Raw genomic sequence first — 21,841 nt, forward strand, 5'->3', positions numbered from 1 at the left:
TCTCTGCAGTAAAGATTGTACTGTAGGTATAGTGCATAGGTAGGCAACCTGTGGCTCTGGAGCTGCATGCGGCTCTTTGAGCCTTCTCCTGCAGCTCCCAGCCTCTTCTGCCATTTGCAGAGAGAGACAGAGACAGGCACTAGCGCTTCTCTCTCTCTCTCTCTCTCTCTCTCTCTCTCTCTCTCTCTCTCTCTCTCTCTCTCTCTCTCTCTCTCTCTGTGTGTGTGTGTGTGTGTCTGTGTCTGTGTGTCTGTGTATGTGTGTGTGTGTTTGTATGTAAAAAAGAGAGTGGCATCACCCTGTTCCACGAGCTGTCAAGCTTATTGGTCAGGGCTCCTCCCTTTGCTGCGTCTCTGCAGGAAGCAGGAAGGGCAGGAGAGAGCCAGCCTGTTGGAGAACAGCTTGAAGCCAGCTTGCCAGATTAGCAGAAGATCGGAGAGAGGGAAAGAGAGAGGGGGAAAGAAAGAGAGAGAGAGAGGGAGAGAAAGAGGGAGAGAAAGAGAGGGGGGGGAGAAGAAAGAGACAGACAGAAAGAGAGAGGGGGGAAAGAGAAAGAGAGAGGGGGGAGAGGAAAGAGAGAGGAAAGAGAGAGAGAAGGAGAGGAAAGAGAAAGAGAGAGGGGGGAGAGAGAGGAAAGAGAGAGAGAGAAAGAGATAGGGGGAAGTGCAAGTGCCTCTCTCTCTCTCTCTCTCTCTCTCTCTCACACACACACACACACACACACACTGAGTGGGGGAAGAGGACTGGCAGACCAAGGGCAGAAAGAGAGAGAGGGAGAGGGAGGGAGAGAGAGAGAGAGACACCCTTTTGACATCTAAAATGAAGATAACACTGCATATATCCTTTTTTACCTTTATGATATATATATCATATATGGTATACACACACACACACACACACACACACACACACACACACACACGTATAATAAAGGAAAAAAAGGATATATGCAGTGTTATCTTCATTTTAGATATCAAAAGGGTTTTGCGGCTCCCAGTGTTTTGTTGTCGGTGGGAAATGGGTGCAAGTGGCTCTTTAAGTGTTTTGGGTTGCCTACCCCTGATATAGTGCTATAGCTCAGGGATGGGCAACTATGGTGACTTTATGACCTGTGGACTTCGACTCCCAGAATTCCTGAGATAGACATGCTGGCTCAGAAATACTGGGAATTGAAGTCCACAGATCGTAAAGTTGCCATAGTTGCCCACCCCTGCTATTGATATAGATAGCTGAGCTATTATATATGAGGGAGGCTTCTGCCTAGTTCATCCAAGGAGGCTTCTGCCTAGTTCATCCAAGGAGCATCAATTAGCATTTAAAATTCCTATTTTTATATAAATAATATGTAGTTGAATATCACGCTGTCTGTCTGATTGCAATTAAAAGAATAGGAATCATCCCCACAATAAAAATGTTCAAGAAAATAATTTGCTATATTGCACAGGTTTCATTGAGAGTGATTTAGATTGGGCATTGTTTCATTTTTCTCATCATGCCATGTTTATAGTCTGATAGGAAAAACTTCTACAAGTAATGTCTGCTTCCCAAGGCAAATACCTTCAGGTTAATTTGCTGGCAGAAAATTTAGGCATACTATGCTTGAAGGTACAGTCAGAAGACCTATGCGAAAAATTGATTTAATTTTAATTTTAATTTAATTCATATAAGAAACAGATACATAGATATCAATATTGTAAAAAAAACTCACAAGGAACTTCATCTTCCCTTCCTCCCCTTTTTCAGAGTCTACAATATAATCAGGATATTCTAGAAATGTTTGCTGTTTTCTGCAAACCTATTGGTAAATTTTATCTTTTTAGCAAAAGTAGACAAAGGATCGGAACTGTGGGTGTCTAGTGTTCCATAGACAGTTTTTGTTAAAGAGGAATAGAGTGCTATTGTTGAATGTAGGGCGGGGGGTTTACCCTGTGCTGTGTTTGGCCTATGCCAACTGCTGAAATTAAGAACTTAAAACTTTTTTTCTTGAAGATTTATTAAACCTGGCACAAAATCCTTCTTCTTACTAAGGATTAGGAGCTCGCCAGGTTTAAATTCTTTTAACTTTAGTCATGTGATTAGAATAGATTGTTCTAAACAGGAGATGGAATTTTTATTCTTACCAGTAAGTGAAACCAGTGGAAAATGTTTCTCATAAAGTCTTCAGAAATATTTTTACATAGAAGCCAGATTTAAGTATACTCTTAAATGTTATGAGTGTTAAGAATAGGTTATTAATGAGATCTGATTCTAACCTTATCAAGTTGTTATTTCAGAAGGTTATTGGACTAATATTGCTCATTGAGTAGGCCCCAAAAGATCCAGAGCAACACTAGAAGAAGAATTTGTCATATCAAAGTTCCAGCTATCCAGTTTTAATAAACATATGCTTTCAATTCCCATCATATTTGGTGGAGGTTCAAAGAGGATTTTATTCTTGCTTTCGAAACACAGAATGGCAGTGTGTTATAGTGTTCTGGGGTTTCCTCTTTTTTAAAAACACAGATGTAGCTTGCCATCAACTGTAAGTGGCAACAAGATCTGGCCATTAATAGCTTATTTCTTCACCTTGGCTATTTACAACCTCCACAGTTCATCTTCTCCCTGCAGGCTTTCTGAAATGCAGACTGTTAACAGAGCATAGTCTTGCTTCAATCCTCTTTACATAGTCCTTGACTTACAACCATTCATCTAGCAACCATTTAAAGTTACAGTGCCATTGAAAAAAAAGTGACTTATGACCAGGTCTCACACTAATGACCCTTATAGCAGCCCCATGGTCACATGATTACAATCTGCGATCTTCCCAGCCAGCTTCTGATAAGTTAGTTGGATTCACTTAATTGTTCTATCCCAGCCTATTGCCGTCTTTGTTAAAGGCACAAGGACCAAACCCCTGTTGATACAATAGGCTGGAGACTTTAAAACAAAACAAACCCCTTTTAATATGGGTGACAAACCTGTCAAATAGTCCAAAACACAAACAACAAAACTCAAGTCCAAAGGAAGGAAATAATCCATAGGAAACACGATGCAAACAGAAGAGTAGTCACAAGGAAGACAAACAGACCAGGATTCCAAGAAGCACTTTGCAAACGGTTGCCTTCAGCAACCAGTACCGCCCACACCTCCTCTTTTTATACAGCAGTCCCAAGGCGTTGCCTCTCATTGCCTTCTCCTTTTACTCTGGAGTTGACGTATTGACTGCTGCTGATTTACTCTCGCTAATTGACGACGTGTGTGAGCATCAATTAGCAAGTCCATTAGGTGTGGGTCCTCCGAGTCTGACTCATTCTCCTCACACAGCTGAGCTTCATCAGGAACCCAACTGGAGGGCCAGGCTCTGCATCAAACCGTGAGTCCTGTCATTCATCAGAGCCTCCCTCTGCCCCCGATGGCCCTTCAGATGCCTCCTCCACCTCCTCCTCAGATTCCTCAGACTCAGCTGTTGGGAGCACAGGCTGGCACGGAATCACAACATTAACAATCTTGAGATTCACTTAACAACCATGGCAGAAAAGGTCATAAAATCAGACGTGACTCACTTGACAACCATCTTGTTGAATAACAGAAATTCTGCTCCCAGTTGTGATCGTAAGTTGAGGATTTATTTGTATTACAAGATCCAATTTATGCTTATTTTTATGTCTAGCTTTTCACTCATTGCAGATTTTTTTTTCTTCCTTGGGCAACTTACTTGTTTCTATCCTATGCTCAAGGCCATTTAATTTTATACTGTTTATATATATTCCAGTAATTAGGTTATTTCTATTTCATCCATCAAAAAATAATTCAGTTTTTCCCAATCTGTACATAAAGATGTAGAGAATTAACAAAACTTTCTGATGTCACAGGAATTTTAGAAAATATATTCTGCTAAATGAATAGCATATTTATCGCTTCTCATGCCCACATTTTCACTGAGATTTCAAGATTGCATATATGAAAATATTTCATAATATTTCATAACAACAACTCTATGAAGTAGGTTGGGATGAGGGACATTGTAAGTAACACAAAGTTACCCTCCATGAAAATTTGGGCATTCCTGATTCAAGTCTAAAACCAAGTTTAAAATCAATACAGTACTGGGCTGTATAAAGTAAATAATGACTGTAAATAAATAAACTTTATTTCAATTACTCTAAGCTGGGAAGGCTGTTTAATATTTGAGTAATATTTATGCATGCCATATTTAATTAATTACATTCATAATTTTTAATACTTTGAAGCTTTTGTTAACAGCAGTGGAACTGGCAGAAAAATGTTTGTCTCTCTCAGCCAGACACACTATGAAACCCAAAGCAAGATTATGAAGTATTGCACAGACAGACATATGTCATTCTTGCTTCTCCTTTGTGGTTGGAATCAACACTCAAGGGTGGCTCAGAGCTGTCTGCAATAACTGTGCATACTTTCTGCATCTGAGTGAGTCAGGAAGTGTCTGTTGTTGTGTGGTTTTAGCTGGCTCACGATACCATGAAATGTCTAGTTTCTAACTGTGGCAAAGTTCAGCAGAGTTTTAAAAACAGCAGGTGTTTTCCACTTTCCTATCAAGACAAGGTAGCTTCAATAGAAGGTGGTTTGAAATGAGTGAGTCAATTTGGTTTTTAAAAAAACAGTAATAAAAACCCTAAAAGCCCCTTTAACCCTGCCTTTAGAAGCAATGTTGACATAGTTAATATACTGAGTCTAGACACAAGGATCCTTCTAAAATACTTGTTTGTTGCAGTAAGTGGACTTGGCAAATCGTTGTTATGGAAGCAACTTCTGATCTAATAAATGTCACTGGTAAGAAAACTGATAGCACTGCATTACTATCTAGCGCAGAGATTTTTTGTTTTTAAATATTCAATTACTTAGATATAAAAGACACATGTGCAGCTAAGACCTGTTTTGGCCTTTTCTGAATTCTGTTTAAGGTTAAATTAGGGGATTTTTTTTTAACAAATAATGATGCGACAGAGAACATTAAAATTAATCATTTTATCATGAGCAAAGATAGGTGTTAGCATCAAATGACTACTGTTTGAGGAAAAATACAGAATCTGATATTCCGATCTTACAGTGTCATTATGATATTTCTATTTAGAACAAGTCATCTTAGAAGCACACACTATCTATAGTTCCTTAGTACTCTACATTCTGTTTCTCTTTCACCATCTCTGTCAGATGACTTGCTAACAATTCCGTTTAGGCAAATGAATATTTTACCTCTTATGAGCTACAGCACTAACCCCAAAGGGACTAATTTTAGAAGAAAAGTGAATACTCCTTTTGTAAGTAAAATGCTGTTAATGGTTTGTTTAGTGACATATATTTCAACAACATGGCTTTTAGTTTTTTTGAATAAAATACTTGCATTGCAGAGATGCTGGAATGGTGGCACCCCTGCCAATTCTGTCTTTGTTATTCATTTTTAGCTGTGATATTTCTATGGAAAGATAATAAATGAGGTGCTGTCTCAGATTTTTAATGCAGATCTCTAATACATCTTTTTGTTACTGCTTGAATGAAAAGAAAAGAATGAGGATGGAGTCTTCTTTTGGTTATTAATGGAAGTAAATCCTAAACCCTGTCATTTCTTAAATAGGAATAGAGGATTCATGCTTGATATTCAGTCATGATCAACTGTGCTGTACATCAAATAAAGTACAAAAATGCTTGCATAAAATACATTGCCAATATCTTGAAATGCTTCTTTACTAAGTCTAGTTTTTATTTAAATGGTAAAGTCTGTGTGCTGAATACGCAAATAAACATTGCTGATGGGTTTGTATGAATTAATATTTTTCTGTAAATTAAACGATAACACAGTGAAAACTGTGTCAGATTGAATGATATTATTAGAGTCCTTAAAAGTTGCTGCACAGACAACCACATGATCTATATACAGATATCACCAGGAAAATTCTGAAAGATAGAAGCATCATTTTGATAAATCTCAGCAGCCCTTGAGAATTCCAATGAAGTTTTGCAGAACTAATTACAACCACAGTGTTTTATAAAGATTGTCACCCTAGTAGAGTGTGAGTTATAATTCTCCTTTAAGCATGACTTTGGCCAGTCACTCTCTCTCACCTCCAAGGGCTGCTGTTTTGGAAGAAAACAGAGGCAGGACCATTATTGTACAAAATGAGGGTGAGCTATAAATCTTATTTTTATCTGTGTGACACATATAGTAAAATTGTGGGTTGGCATTTTCCCTCCTTCTTGTTCTTTGCATTATGGAATAGTTCAGAGTATCCTCTCACTTATATTTTAACGTGCTATAGTTCAGACATAGGCTTAATACTATAGAAGAACTGGCTAGAGATCAAAGAGCTATTATAAGGCACACCTGGCTGTTCAGTTCCTCTGTCTTAAGGCATGCTGCTCCACAAGTTGACACACATCCATACTCCAGATGAACCCACATCACAGAAATATAAAAAGGAGTGCTATGTACTAAAGGCACCTGCTCAATTAACAGTTTTATTTCCAGTCTTTTTTGTTGACTGGCTTGGCATGTGTGGTTTTTCCTATTACTTCATAAGGAAGTCTGGCATAGCCAAAGATATTAGCTCATCTCACCAAGTAGCCATAATGCAAAGAAATGTGATTCCTGTAAAAGGAGGAAATCATTTGGGCCATTCTGGTTAAGGATTATAAAGAAATCAAATGGATGACTGAATTAGCCAGTAATTGAACTGAATGAAAGTAACTCTAAATTAATGTTTAACATTACATTTGCCCACACAGAATTTTGATTCTTGCCCAATCTGGCATTTAGGGATTGTCTCACATGAAAAAATTTGAATCAATTATCACAAGCCAGGCTACACATTCCCTTTTTTTTCTCTACATTATGCTGTATTAATCTGCAATGATAAATGCCTTAGTCATATTTTAATCTGTTTATTACATTTCTGTCCCACCCTTCCTCTGAGGAAATCAAAAACATATGGAGAGGTGATCCCTAGTGTGAGAAACAATTACTGTACAAATCAACATGTCTCAGGCCTTAGGTACTATATTAAGGGCACTAAAATAAACGCAAAAGGCATTTATTTAAAATAAAAAGTATACATGTATTATTTTATATTCCAGAAATGGAGTATGAAACTATAACAAACTTTAAAACATAATACATTTACTATTATATATACCCATGGAATTGTCTGCATCCCATTACATCAGTCCTTCCTATCCAATCAGGCAGGGAAGTCATGTTATAGACCCCTTCAGCTAGCAGGGGTTCTCAACCTTGGCAACTTTAAGACTTGTGGACTTCAACTCCCAGAATTCCTCAGCCAGCAAAGCTGGGAGTTGAAGTCCACAAGTCTTAAAGTTGCCAAGGTTGAGAACCCCTTCAGCTAAAGGATTCTGACTGGAAGGGTCCAGGAAAAGAGCCTTCTCTACCCTTGTCTTCACCCTGTGGAACATTCACCCGCTGGAGGTGAGGTGGGCCCTCCACTCTCCTGGCCTTCTGGAAAAGTGTAAAAACTCTGCGGTCTTGCTCATAGAAACACAGAGCCATGGGGTGGTTAGCACCCTCTCCCTACTTTTTAAATCAGCTTTCCCTCTGATTGTTAATTCATCCTTGCCTTTTAAATTTTATATACTGTTTTTATGGTTTGATATTTTATCTGCCCAGAATCCCTCTGCCAGGGAGATAAACAGTTTTAAAATTTGAACAATAAATAAAATAAATCAAAGACAAGTTTTGTTTAAAGAAATAAGGTGATATTCTACACTTGTACAGGAAACATTTACAAAACACAATTCCCTAAACATGCCAACTTTAATCTTATTTGCCATCTAATCTTGATGGGAAAAGTCTACTTGTTTGGTGGGTGAAATATGTGCCTCTCACATATTTATTCTAGATAAATCTTGCTTATCAGAAACTTTGCTTTCTTTGAATTATACAGTATATAGCTTCCTTGACTTGTATTGCTTACATAAATCTAAACTGGGTTTCAGTTGTTTTAACTATGATGCCTGAAGGAGACTTTGGAATCTTGTTTTTGTATTTATTTATGCTCTTTTCTCATTTGTGGGGGGAAGAAAAGAAATCAAAAGGAAGAAAAAAAGAATTTATTTATTTTCTGTTAAAATGAAATCCTGATTGTAGTCATAAATTGAAGATTAAAAAGTTAATACTTCGTCAAATCAACTTTGAAAAAGTAGATCAGCTTGACTCTAATGATTGCATCCATGCAGTTTTTCTTGGTTGTATTATGGAAATGCTGTTTGCCATTGTCTTCTTCTGCTACCTTGTTTTAACTTCCCATCCATCCAGTAGCCCTAGAATTTCCCATCCAACTATTAACCAATCTTTCTATGTTTCTGAAATCAACCAAGTCCACTAAGTGCTATCCCTATGGAAGGCATCATAGGTAAAAGACAGATTGCTAAATTAATCACAAAAAGCAAAAAGACACTTTGATCCATGACATTAGGTTAATGGTAGGCATTTACCTTCCCATTTCAATTCTTGTGAATTAAGCTTCAGGGTCCATTTTATATTTTAAAAATAGGTCTCTCTCATTCCTCCTTTAGCTTGTTCTGCAGTCTAGAATTTAAGATCTGATATTTTTTCTAGGAAATAGCCCTCTAATGTTTGATATTGTGTAATTCTTCTTCTGTTCTTTCACTGATACTGTGTTTTCTTCATGAAAAATGTAGGTATGTATATGCAGTGATGTAGCATCTAAGGCCACACATTTGTCGTTGACTTTTTTCTGTTAAATTGATAATTTTTTAATTAATGAGGGTATAAAGAAATGTTTTTTTAAAATAATCACATATTGAGATTTTAGCTTCAAAATTGAATTTTTCCCATTATGAAGTAAGTAGGTGGCCCTTTGTTATCTTGGGGAGCACACAGAAGACTGACAAATGAACACTAGATTTATAGAGCAAGGGCTTTTCCACAAGAAAATATATTCTATGTTGCAGTCTTGTTTCAAAAGCACTGAAATCTCTATTTTTTTATTTGGAGAGTTGGATGTTTTGGCATGTTATCTAGGGAGATAGTTGTGTGGCAATTATCTAATACAGGGCTTTTCAACCTTTTCACCCATTGTACCGTTTTTAGGATATGGCAATATCCGAGTACCACCAGTTGCCTAGCAAGGTGTCAAAAACTTGATGACCTCCCCCCAAAAGGAAAAAAGTGATAAAGTACAGGTAGTCCTCAACTTACAACAGTTCACTTAGTGACTGTTCAAAGTTACAATGGCACTGAAAAAAGTGCCCCCCCAAGCCACAGCCAAACCTCCTGTCCGACGTTTTCATTGTTGTGAGCATTTCTGTGGAGGATTGGCAGCGGGGTGTTTGGTTTTTATTCCCCCCATCTGCTGGGTGGTTGCAGCAGGTTTTGGTCACTTCACATGACCCTGGGACACTGTGACCGTCATAAATATGAATCCGTTGCCAAGCATCTAAATGTAAATCACAAGATCCTGGAGATGTTGCAACATTCCAGCTGATCGACGCTTCTTCTGGGCTCAGCAGAAGCGCCAGGATCAATGCCGAGCTCCAGCTGGAGCCTGGCGCTGATCCTGGCACTTCCACTGAGCCCTGACAGCCCTGCAGCTCCAGCCATCTCTTGCTCAGGCTTGTGCAATGCTGCCATCGGTTCAGCTCATTCTCCTCCCCTGCTACTTTTTCTAGGATGGTTGCGTACCACCTGCCAGATGCCAATGTACCACAGGTGATACCTGTACCACTGGCTGAAAAGCCCTGATCTAATAGATGTGTGATCACTTTTCCTCATCTATCTAAAAATGTTTTAGTTAGAAAGGAGAATTCAAGCTAGGAAAATCATGCTTTGTAATAAGTATTTTTAAAATACAATATACCAGTGATGGCGAACCTTTTAGAGACTGAGTGCACAAAAACCGGCCCGCCCCCCGGCCTGGCCCCACTCTGCCCCTGCTCTGCCTGCCCACAGGGCCACTCACCACAGATCGCCCAGGCAGCCTTGCAGCACCATGGCGGCCACGCCCTCCGCCCGCACCCCGCAGCATCATCTGCATGTGATGGGGCGTGAGGGCGGAGTCTTGCTCCTCTGTTCGGCTGCCACGTGCTTGGCTGCGCTGTGCTGCTCTGCATGGGCTGTGCTTGGGAGAGCCTCTCCTCTGGGCAGGCTGCTGGTGAGGAGGGGGTTGCGGGGAGAGGCGGGGCTGGGGCAACAGCGCGCGTGCCCACAGAGAGGGCTCCGAGTGCCACTTCTGGCACGCGTGCCACAGGTTCGCCACCACTGGTATATACTGTTTCTTCAGTACAAGTAGTCCTTGACTTACAACCACAATTGAGCCCAAAATTTCTGTTGTTGAGACATTTGTTAAGTGAGTTTTGCCTCATTTTACAAACTTGCTAGAGTTGTTAAGTGAATCACTGCAGTTGTTAACTTAGTAACATGGTTGTTAATTGAATTTGGCTTCCCCATTGACTTTGCTTGTCAGGAGATCGCAAAGGTTAATCACATGACACTGCAACCATCATAAATATGAACCAGTTGCCAAGCATCTGAATTTTGATCATATGACCATTTCAATGTCGTTATAACTTTAAGCAGTCACTAAACAAACTATTGTAAGTAGAGGACTGTACAATAGTACAAAATATTCAAGTTGGGGAGGCAAGACTTCTCTTAACAAACAGTGAATAGAAAATGTATAATTGTGTTGTAGCTTCAGGCCATGACACAAATCTAAAATATTCTCAGTATGTTTTCACAATTCTAATAGCATATTTAGATGTAGGCTGTTTGTATTTCTTTATTTTAGACAAATGTTTTATGTAAATATTTAATATGTACTGCCTTTGAGATTGCACACTAACACTTCTCAGATGGATTGCTTCTCCATCTGTCTTTGACTGTTTGTGTCCAGTCTCTTGGTTTTGTTGTTCCAAGGACATAGGCTGCCATATATAACCTTCCAAGGAAATCAGGCTGACAAAATGTGTTGTACAGATTTTCTTTTTTCTGAGTAATTCCAATCCACATATATATCATCATGACTGTGAAGTTTGAAAATAGATAAGGTGTGTATGCTTACTATTCTCATTTGTACAGTTAGAATTTCAGTACAAATTTACAAATTAAATTTTACCAAAACTTAATCTTCCGTGTCCATGTGGATACATCTCAATCTTAATCTTAAAATAGCTTTTGAAAGGGTGGGGTTCATTCTTTCTGCAAAGCATAATGGTCTCAGCCAGATGAGGCATTTCATGGAAGTATGTAGCTGTGGGTGGATCCATGTGGATGGTGTGGATCAAGTACAGCTGTGTTTATCTATGAAATGAGATTTTAAGTCAAGCCTTGGAAAGATTTTTTTTAAAAAAATATGTTAGTTTTCAAAGTAGGTATTAATAATATCATTTTTAAAGAGGCTTTAATGCTGAATTAATATAGATGCCTAAACACTTGACTTTCATTTTAAATCCTCCCTCCAAACTTATTTCTAATCTTCAAGCTGGTGCCATCTGTTTACTTGCTCACACCTAATCACATTAAAACTAAAATATTATTTGAAATGATAAAAAGAGGAACAGTCACATTTCTTTTTGTTACTTTTTAAAATGTTCCCTCAACTTTAATGTGTTTGCAAGACACATGACCCCTTGAGACATTCCTTGGCACCTGCCTAGGCCTCTTACTACACCCCGTTAAAAATTATAAATTTTGAAAAGTAAAAAATATTCTTATAACCTCATCTGTCTTCCATTTCCCCTGGCTATGAGAAAGAAGAGAAAAGACAAGATAAGACACTGGTAGAATGAGTTCTGTTTCCCTACAACTTCCAAAACCTTTTCTCATGTGATGTCTACAGAATTTAAAGACCAGTTGATGGAAATTAATGCCCAGAATGATCAAGTGGAAAGTAGGACTAATGTGTATATAGTAGATAGGAGTGTGTGTGTGTGTGTGTCAGACAGACAGAAGACAGAATAAGAGAAAGTTGTTCTTTCAGGGCTCACCTTGGCTCAGATGCATGGATGAGTACGGGACATGAGTATGGGACATGAGCCAGTGTGATTGGAGTCACACATCACTCGGTCTTCATATCCTGGATTTCTTTCCTGCCATGGGGTAATTCCTTGGTAGTTCCTGATGACATCACTTATAGTATTTTCCAGAGAGCACCTCATCTGACATCTTCCTTCTAACCCTAAATGTTAGCTCTTTGAGGAAAGCCCAATCAGGAAAGAGACAGTGCAAGGATTATAGGAATTCTACCCTAACAGAACCTTGAAAGCCTGCCCATTTCCCTGGGCCCTGTTCCAACAAGCAGCATCAAGGCAGGGATTATGCTGAGTCCCTTTCTTGTGCCTTTTCCATTTCTATCTCATTTCACTTTATGTTTCCATACTTGATCCTGCATTGCTTTTTCAAGATTGTATTCTCTTTCCTCTAGTGCAGGGGTCTTCAAACTTGTCCTTTTATGACTTGTGGACTTCAACTCCCAGAATTCCTCAGCCAGCATGCCTGGCTCAGGAATTCTGGGAGTTGAAGTCCACGAGTCATAAAAGAGCCAAGGTTGCCTACCCCTGGGCTAGCCTATAGGGGTTTGGCCCCATATAATGTATGCCAGTTTTCTGATGATTAAAAGGTAATATAATGAAGAAAAAAATGAAATGATTTCAATAATGCTACTTCCTGTTTGAATACTTGAAAGGTCTGTGATTTGAAGATTCTTTCTACTCAACTCTCTCCCCCTCTCCCCAACTTTATAGAGATCAATCTCACAAGGCTAAATAAACAAACAATGATTTATTTTTTTTAAAAAAAGATGAATATGATGCTGTGGTAGTCTGTTACAAATCTCTCAGACCCTCCTGTAGGATAATTTTTCCACTTTTCCTCTCTTGTAAAAGAAAGTTTGTTATTTTAATTCCACCTGTGCTTATTCAAAACTATTCTCGTAGACATTGTAGGAGAAAACCTGTTAGTCTATGGTGCCAAACCCAAGTCTGAAAAAGAGGAGTATTATATAGCTATGCTGCTTCTTTTCCTTAAGAACTTGGCACAAATTGTGTTAGATTATACTAAGTAAAATGACAGCTGGGTGTCTTGATTAGGTCTTTTGAATCCAAATCATTTCTTTATCTACTGTTAAATGGAGTTTAAATTAGACTGTTCACAGAGATCCACTTTTAATGGCTTAGGTTATAATTACATATGAGTCCAAGATACAGAGAGGACTATATATAATTACATACAGACAGGGCTTTTTTTGTCATAGAAGGCCCAGAACGGAGTTCCGGCACCTTTTTTGGATGGAACCTTGTAGGGTAGGCAAGGCGAGTTCTATGACATGGGTGAGTTCCGGCACTTTTTTTTTTTTAACAAAAAAAGCACTGCATACAGAAGTCGTGACTATTTGTTCCAAATTGGAGAGTGGAATAGGTGGGTCGTAGTCTCATACGTTTTATTTCCAGCTAGAGTGGGGAAACAAACCTGGCCAGGAAAATGAAAAAGGCTCATCAAATGAAACACTGACAGTGACTTGTCAATGAACCCAATTCCACCGAAACACGCTTACATCTATCACCCCTCTCTCCTCTTTTTTTTTTTTTTGAAAAGCCGGAAAGGCAAACGAATGCCTCAAAGCTTGGCAGGCAGCCAAACTATCCTTTTAAATTCCCTAAGCCTAAGCGCTTCGTACAGAAATCGGCCGGCGACGGCCGGGCGACGGGACGGGAGGCTACAGCGATCTTTGCACTGGCAACGCGGGGCAGCTGTTCGAAGCAACCGGCTTCAGCCGCGCGCCGCCCAGCCGCCGGCGGTGGACACGTGCAAGCATTTCCCAATAGCCAGAGAGCGGGGAGGCAGCCCTGCCAAGGCTCTTCCTAGAGCGGCTCCTTCGATCCCCGCGCCCGGGGCTCGGAGTGACGCACGTCGCGTTGGAGCAGAAAGGCGGAAGGTAAGAGAAGCTTCGCAAAGTCTCCGCTGGGCTTGGCTGAAAGTGCGAAGTGGGCAGCCGAGGGCAGTTGCGTGCGGGAAGTTGGTAAGAGCGGTTGTCGCCTTCGGCTTGCTTTCTTCTCGCTCCTTGCCCAACTTTCTCTCCCTCCCTTCTCCAGCCTTTAAAAATAAACGGCGCTCTGTTTGAGCGGGTGGCTCTTGTCCCTCCCTTGAAGTCGGAGAGCGCGCGGTTTATTCCCCGGGGAGCTCGTTGATGCAAAACGGCACCTCAGTCCGCGTTGCCTTGCCTTGCCGCGGAGACTTTGGCACCGCGGCCGGTGACTTTAGGGCGGTCGGGAGGCGTCTTGAGGGCTCCGCCTCCGTCCGGGAAGAATGAAAGGCCCCGGAGAAGCAGTTCTTCCTTCCCGGACTTCCCTGCCGCCCCCGGTTCCCCATTCGCGGCCTTGATTCTCCAGCAACTCTCGGGAACCATGCCGTTTGGACCAGCTCGGCCGAGTAACGTCTAAGGCTGGGTCCCGTCGTCGACCTGGCGAGGCGGGCGAGACGCAGCTGCTTAGGCGAGCAAAGGGAGTCCGGGCGAGCGTTGCTCGACTGCCGCGCGCGGAGCCCGAAGCTATGCTCCGCTCACAGCAGGGCTCTTACTCGAGCGGAGGAAGCGCCCGAGGATGCCCGCCGAGGAGCTTAACGCTACCACTTTGAAAGATGCTCGGTTGAAAGACCTGCTTTTTCACAGAGGTATTCTAGCAAACTCCCCCCCCCCCCCCGCCGCCGCCACCGCTCTTTAGCCCTTGGCTTTGTCATTTCTTCTGAAGGCTCCCTTTAATTGTACGGGTGACTCGGTGCTACATTTCGTCAAGTCGGTTATTTCTCTCTGTGGTTCTAGACGTGTGGGTCACACGGCACCCCCTCTGGACCCCCTAATTCAGAAGTGGGTAGTGTGGCATCTCCTTATGCTCTGGATCTAACTGCGCATTAGGCCAGACTATGGCCAACGGCAGGGGAGGCTTCCCAGACTGTCTGGAGGGAAGGCTACTTTCCTCCGGCCTAATGAGTCATTTTAGTTGGCCCTGTTTACAATCAGGGCAGCTGAATAATAATTAAAAAAATGTCTGCTTCCACTTTAATGCAGGCCTCTTGGTGACAATGTCTATGTATAGCAGAGATTTGTATTTATTATAGACCAACGAGCAAATGTATTAGAATAACGTCAAAAATGAAGATTTAGAAAAATTATCTTGATTTGTATCTTTGGGCTTTAATATATTTTTTTGTTTTATTTTCAGCTTCACTTTTTTCTGTTTTCCCAAAAGCTACGAGATATTTTAGCAAATCTTTGTAAGATGCAAGTCTCTTCTAACATTATTGTCTTAATGAGAAATTATTCACTATCAATAGATTTTTACACTTACACATACCCTCTAATCATGTTTTCTTACTGAGTTTGATAAAAAAAGGGGGAGAAAGGACTAAGCCATCTCTTTATAATTTGTAAAATAGAATTTGCAAAACCAATTATTTTGTAATCCAAATTTCCTGGCTAGAGATTGTCTCCCTCCATTCTTGCACTTGCAATTAAATAAGTTTTGTGTGTCATGGTGATGTTCAGACAAAAAGAGGAAATGCTTCTTTGTAAAAAGAGGAAATGCTCCTCTGTAAAAATATTCAGAGCTCTTGATTTAGTTTAGAAAGCTACATTTTTGGCAGATGCAGAAGTAATGGTATTCCATCTATCCCTGTATTCTAGGAAAGCTAAATCAACAATATTAAAGTTACTCATGTCTGTTTCATAATAATGCAGTTGGCTCAACTGTTGGGTTATGGGCCTTTAAATTAGGTAATATTCAGAAATCCTTTATTCAAAGATAGTTGCTTTTAAAACTGAAACTTGTCTTCTAGGAGAGAGAGTGACAGGATACAGAATCAAAGAGAACATTTTGTAGCTTCCTGTCACTAATCAAAAGTATAAGGGCCTGGAAAAAAAAATGTACAGTTGCATATAGAGTTCTTGAGGAAAGCAATAGAGATCTGTAATTGGCTGGATTAAAATTGTATCTAGCTAATACAAATTATTGTGAGAAAGTAGCTTGTAAATCAGAAAAGGATAAATGATTTATTATATTTCTTCAAATCATATATATGTTTTAAGAGTGTAAATAACTTACAATATGTAGGGAAATATGATCTCCTGCACTGTGTTGTCTATTCAGGAAATGTGACTTAGAACATGTGCCCTTATTGAAAATGTTGATAGGTTCAACATTTTCAACATTTCAGTCCTAACCATTTATACCTTTCACTATTAATAGGGAGGAAGTTGACCAATACTCTTTTTAAAGTTGTTAATTCTTATTCTTTCCCAAATTATTAGAAGCAATTCTTAATGCCAGAAAAATAATTCACTGTGTTTTACATTTACTAACCCCAAGTTACAAGAAAAGAAATGCGGATACACTCTTCTATATGCTTTCGTATAATTATTTTTAGAATTAATTTTAAAAGTAGACATTCCTTTTGTGAAACTGAAGATATTTGTGAATTACAGAATTTATTGCAAGAATTATAATATTTAACTTGTTAGCAAAATTATGTATTTTGCCTTTGATTCACCATTTCCATTACAAAGTACATATTGGCAATGGTCAAAGGCATGTTTTGGTTGAACAATGGCTGAACTCTAGTTTATATGTGGGCAAATGAAGGCTTGAATTTTGCAGAGTTCTTACACATAGGAACAAGTACATTATCAGTCGTTGATGTGCTTTTTTCTGTTAATTTTAACAACTAAAGGTGTGATTCTTCAAAATTAATGATGCGACTGGTTTGTCCCAAAGTGCCATAGTTTTAATTGATGCTGTAATTGAATCCAAGCAGTGTAAAGCAATTATGATTTCCAAAAGGAAAACATTTATAATGCCCAGGGGCGTTTTTTTTTTTTTTTTAATCTTAAAGACTTTTTAGGGGCATTGTGACTTTGAAAAAACACAGTGACTTTCTAGGTTAATCTCTCATCACCATGGTTTCACTGAAATACAAAAACAAAAAAACAGCGATCCAAGCAAAAGCAATCCTTGATCATTTTGGTTGTTATTGCCTTTAATATAGCATTGCCTATTAAGGATTTGTTTTTCTTAAACTGAATCCTTCTGGTTATTAATCTCCACTATAAAATAATAGTAGGAATAGGTGGTTGCACATATGAGTATAATAGCAGTAATAGTAATAGAGTGTTAGGATGGTTTTCTTCTGTGATCTGTTCTTTTTACTAATATGTAATACTTAGCATATTTTTACATAGCCGGAGGAGAATCCTTAGAACTATTTGTGGAAACATTTGTGTGAAGACTGTGTTTCTTTAAAAATGTACAACTTTACAAAATAGCATATCAATTTTGGCCATTTTTGTTATCTTCTTATAGAATGAGGTATGTGACCTGTTGCAATAATAAATAGTATTTTTAATATCTGTCTTTTTCTGCCTTGAAGGATATGTTTTCACACAGTCCTATTATTGCTTACTTTGAGTATGCTTGCTATATACTTTCTAAATGTAATAAGAATTGTATAACCAAATGTTATAACAATTATCCCATTGCAGTTAAGCTTTTTTATATTTTATTATATGCTTGATCTAGGTCTGTTTCATTAATTACCCTGAGGGCTAAACTTGATGAAATAATTTCTAAAAGAAATCATGATTACATTGAATTGTGAGATGTGTACTATTACAGATCAAAACTCAAAACATGGTGAACTGACTTTTGGAGAGGAGCAAATCCCAATACTGAAGACATAAACAATTCATCTCTACTATTTCAGTGCTATTTAGTACCTAACTATCCATAAACAATTTATTTGTCTTCTGCATCTTGGGAATATTTTCATTACTGCACAGAATATACATTTTTCTTTGACACATTGTGCAGTTTATATGTATCAGAAAATCTATTGGGGTTTTGTACCTCCTATTTTGTTAAGTGCTGTTTCTTGTTTGTTCTGGATTTAAATGATACCATTTTTCTTTTCCCTACAGCGGAACTAGAGTTTATTCAGATTATCATCATCATAGTGGTGATAACTGTTATGATAGTAGTGATCATCTGCTTGCTGAATCATTATAAAGGGTCAACAAGGTCCTTCATCAGTCGGCAGAGCCAAAGCAGGAGGCAAGAGGACTCTTTACAACCAGTGAGTTTAAATTTTTGCATATCACTTTCCTTAGGTACAAGAAGCAATTCTTTTGTAGCAGTTTGCTTAATCATTTTCACTTGAGACATTCCACATGTATTAGGACTTCATCTCCTGCTGAAATAGAGGACTTCAGTACAGCTAGAGGACACCTGGTGGCAATTTTCTTGCTTGTAGGCAGTTCAATGCTAAGCGAAGGAAATAATAGCAATAGTCTCTGATGGATCTCCATATTATTTAATCAAGTTGGTTTTTCACTTTATGCTGATTGATATAGCAAAATATGTTATTCAGGACGTAGGTTGTCTTCCTGGAGCTGATACCTAGACTGAAACATGGACGGTGTTTATATATTGGTTATGCTTTGAAGGTAAAGATGGTCAGCAATCGGATGACTTCATGGACATATTGATACTGTTTTCTTGACAGCTATATGGCAATGGTTTTGCCAATGCCTTCTTACATGTTCTTTTTAACTTTACAGTTTAGCCTACACCCTGATCTTGTACTAACCAGATTAAACTTTATTTAACTTTCCAAGAGTCTCAAAGACCAGCTAATACTTTTGTTGTTTTTGAAATTACTTGTACAGCTTTGAAATCTCATACTCTGCCCCAAGAGAGTTGGGACAGTCATTCTGTTAGGTTCCTATAGGTGAATTAATTGGAGAGAAACCAAGTTTTATGCATAATCGAGGCTTTATTTTTTTAATCTCGGTCCCAAGTGAGATTTGTCTTCTGTGAATAGAGGCTGTGTGCCTATTGAACAAAGAAAGATGTCAACTGTTGCTAAAAGCAGAAATAGAAATGACACTATGTGAGGTAGAAGAAACTTTGCCTTTTTGTTTTACTGACTTCTGCTTTGTTTTTTTTAAAACAAGGCAGAAGTAGATAAAACAAAAAGGCAAAATATATTGTTTTGACTGCTCTTTCAATTAATTAAGAAACTCTTGCAAAGGTTAAAGAAAGGATAGTTTATTCCCCTCTGGAAAACCTCTTGATGCAGGAAAAGTAGGTTTGACCAGACATAATTGTTTCCTTAAAAAACAAACCTTTAAAAAAATAATCTACTTTCATTTTAATGATTGGGTGTGGTTTCATGTGCTGTGTGGGTATTTATTTTAGGTCATTACAGCAATCTAGTTTCATAGGGGAAAAGAATAATTGGGACACAGACGGCTCTTAGTGCCTATCAGCTAGTCCTTAAAGAACCTGCATCTTGCACAGAAGGAAATTACATGTTTGGTTTAGGGTGGTCACCATGTGTGCACCCATGCACACTTCCCAAAATCTGTTTCCTTTCTAATCCAAATTTCTGCATAGGCCTTTTAATCTTATTGACTGCCCATCTTCAAGGGAAATGGGCAGTTAAGAAGTATCAAATATAAATAATGGAGGTGCAGATTGTAGTATTAAATTTAGAAAATTTGCAGATTAATAATGCTTAAGGCTACTCAAACTTCTCAGCTGTGAAAAAACTTATATGCAAACCTTTTTTTATTTTTTAATGGATTCATATTTGAAATAAAGGTGTTCCCTTAGATTCTGCTAGGGCACGACATTAATTTTTTAAAAGAAAATCTGTCTTACATCATTGCAGGTTTATGAATAGATAAAATGTCTATCTCTTCCTCCTACTCCTTAAATTCATAATTATTGTTACAAGCACTAGCTATACTGTGAAAGGCTTACAGCAGACCACCTTGAATAATCATCATGTGAAGAAGCTGCCCTGTGGTTGCAAACTATTAATCCATTTGGATCCATTGTCAGCTTTGTACAGCAGTAATTTCAGTAATTTGCATCTCACGGTGTTAGATAAGAGTTTCTCAACTTTGGCAACTTTAAGAAGTTTGGACTTCAACCCCCAGAATTCCCCAATCAACATGCTGACTAGGGAAATTCTGGGTTTTGAGGTCCACTCTTCTTACGTTTATCACGGTTGAGAAATACTCTATTAGATTGTGGGATAAAGAGGAGGGGTAGTTCTGCAATAGAATGGTAAAACAACTATTTTCAGTAGGAAGGTAAAAAATAGGAACAGACATTTCCTCATAGCAGTTGCTGAGAATTGGACAGATTTCAGCTGATAGAGGAAATAGGGAGGACAGGATTGTCAAATTGCGCTCTCATCAGTCCTTTCATTTTCTTTAGAATTACTTTCAGACATTTGTGCATTGAATCAGCCTATGAGTAAGGGCATGAGTGTTCTGACCTCATCCTTCCTCCTAACACTACTTACTAGTTTGGACTACTGCTGGACGTTTGTTTATATGGATGTCTGCCTGGCAGAAGCCTTCGTATACAATTATAAGCCTTGAAGTTTGGGAAGGGCATATTATTGATCCTGCCCAGGTATCAGAATCAACCACCAACTTCACATTTGAAAAATAGATTTTTAGGTAATATAATAGACTAAAAGGAAAGCAGTAATAAATGAGTAGCAATAATGTATATTCCCCTTGTTACAACTTTAGCCATTATATAGCACTATATGAGACCCAGTTTGATGTGACAGGTAAGGTATCAGGCTAGAAACCAGGAGACTGTGAGTTCTAGTCCCACCTTATGCACGAAGCCAGCTGGATGACCTAGGACCAATCACTTTGAGCCCTAGCAAGGAGGCAATGGTAAACCACTTCTGAAAACCTTGCTGAGAAAATTGCAAGAACTTGTTCAACATCTTTAAAAAACACACATGATTGAGCAGAAGAAAAAAAAAGCATATATAGCCTCATTGTTTAAGAAAACAGACAACATAAAATTACAATCTTGTGAAAATATTTTCCCAGAATTTTTTCAGGTTTTCAACAAATTTCACTTTCATTTCTAATTTATTTCTGTTTATGTGATTCTATATTTTTTCTTGAATTTGTCAAATACAACTTTTCTCAAACTATGTGCTTAGAATGCCTTGTCCATTTTAATGCATTATGAACACATACTTCAAAGAAATATTTTTAAAGAAATAAAATGGGTCTCTTCTCTGCCCCAAGGGAGAGTTAGACAGTATCTAGGACAAAAGGCTTTGGTATGCAGCAGTGATATTCAGTATTTAAGACCTCTTGCTGCCATCTAGAGTTAACATTAAAAATAACACTCTACCCCATTTATTGATGAAGGCAACAAAACTTTATACATATATTAATTACAGTGAATATTTTTTGTGACACGCACACTTTTAAGACTGCTGAAAGAATCTAGTATTTACAAATATTTAAAAATGCATGAATGTTAGACAAAGATATATGTGCTTCATTGTTGCAAAACATCTTTATGATAGGATGTATAAAAATTTCCATCAATGAGCCATGCCCACTTTTGTTTGTGATTCAGAAGCTTTAACCTATAATCATATCATCTCTATTTTAGTCCAAGGTACAGATCATATGTATGTTTAACAGATGAATTGTTGAATGAATATAATCCTGTAAAGTGGAGTGGAAGAAATAGTGGAGGAGAAAACTCTTATTTGATCCCAGATTATTTGTTTGGCCATGGCAAGTTGCACCCAGCAGCTGCATTCTGGCATGTTCTATATATCAACACTTAATTATAATGGACAATTAATTGGTGGAAGTCTGTTCCCACCTATTTTTATTTCTGTACTCTATAAAATCTTGTTTATTTGAATATTTTCAGTTGCCACTGTGTTTCTCTATTAAATAAATACTTGTCAGCAAATGTGTTTGTTTTAGTGAACATCTTAAATCAATTTCCAAATCTCATATTAGTGATT

At 38.4% G+C, this 21,841-nt stretch overlaps 1 protein-coding gene across 4 annotated transcripts in view; it reads left to right on the top strand.

Moving 5' to 3' along the window:
- LDLRAD4 (low density lipoprotein receptor class A domain containing 4) overlaps nt 1–21,841 on the top strand; it is a 270,690-nt gene that overhangs the window by 234,778 nt on the left and 14,071 nt on the right. The window contains exons 1-2 of one of the 4 annotated variants that reach the window (XM_039339284.1): nt 13,800–13,919; nt 17,949–18,103. In XM_039339284.1, coding sequence (XP_039195218.1) covers nt 17,999–18,103 — 105 coding nt within the window. In that variant the 5' untranslated portion in view covers nt 13,800–13,919; nt 17,949–17,998. Of the gene's footprint in view, nt 1–13,799; nt 14,004–14,160; nt 14,654–17,948; nt 18,104–21,841 lie in introns of those variants that run through there. The other 3 variants (XM_039339283.1, XM_039339282.1, XM_039339281.1) reach the window with 3 other exon arrangements.

The sequence above is a fragment of the Crotalus tigris genome, unplaced genomic scaffold, assembly GCF_016545835.1.
Source record: "Crotalus tigris isolate CLP2741 ecotype Arizona unplaced genomic scaffold, ASM1654583v1 scf7180000017731.4096049, whole genome shotgun sequence".
Classification (NCBI taxonomy): domain Eukaryota; kingdom Metazoa; phylum Chordata; class Lepidosauria; order Squamata; family Viperidae; genus Crotalus; species Crotalus tigris.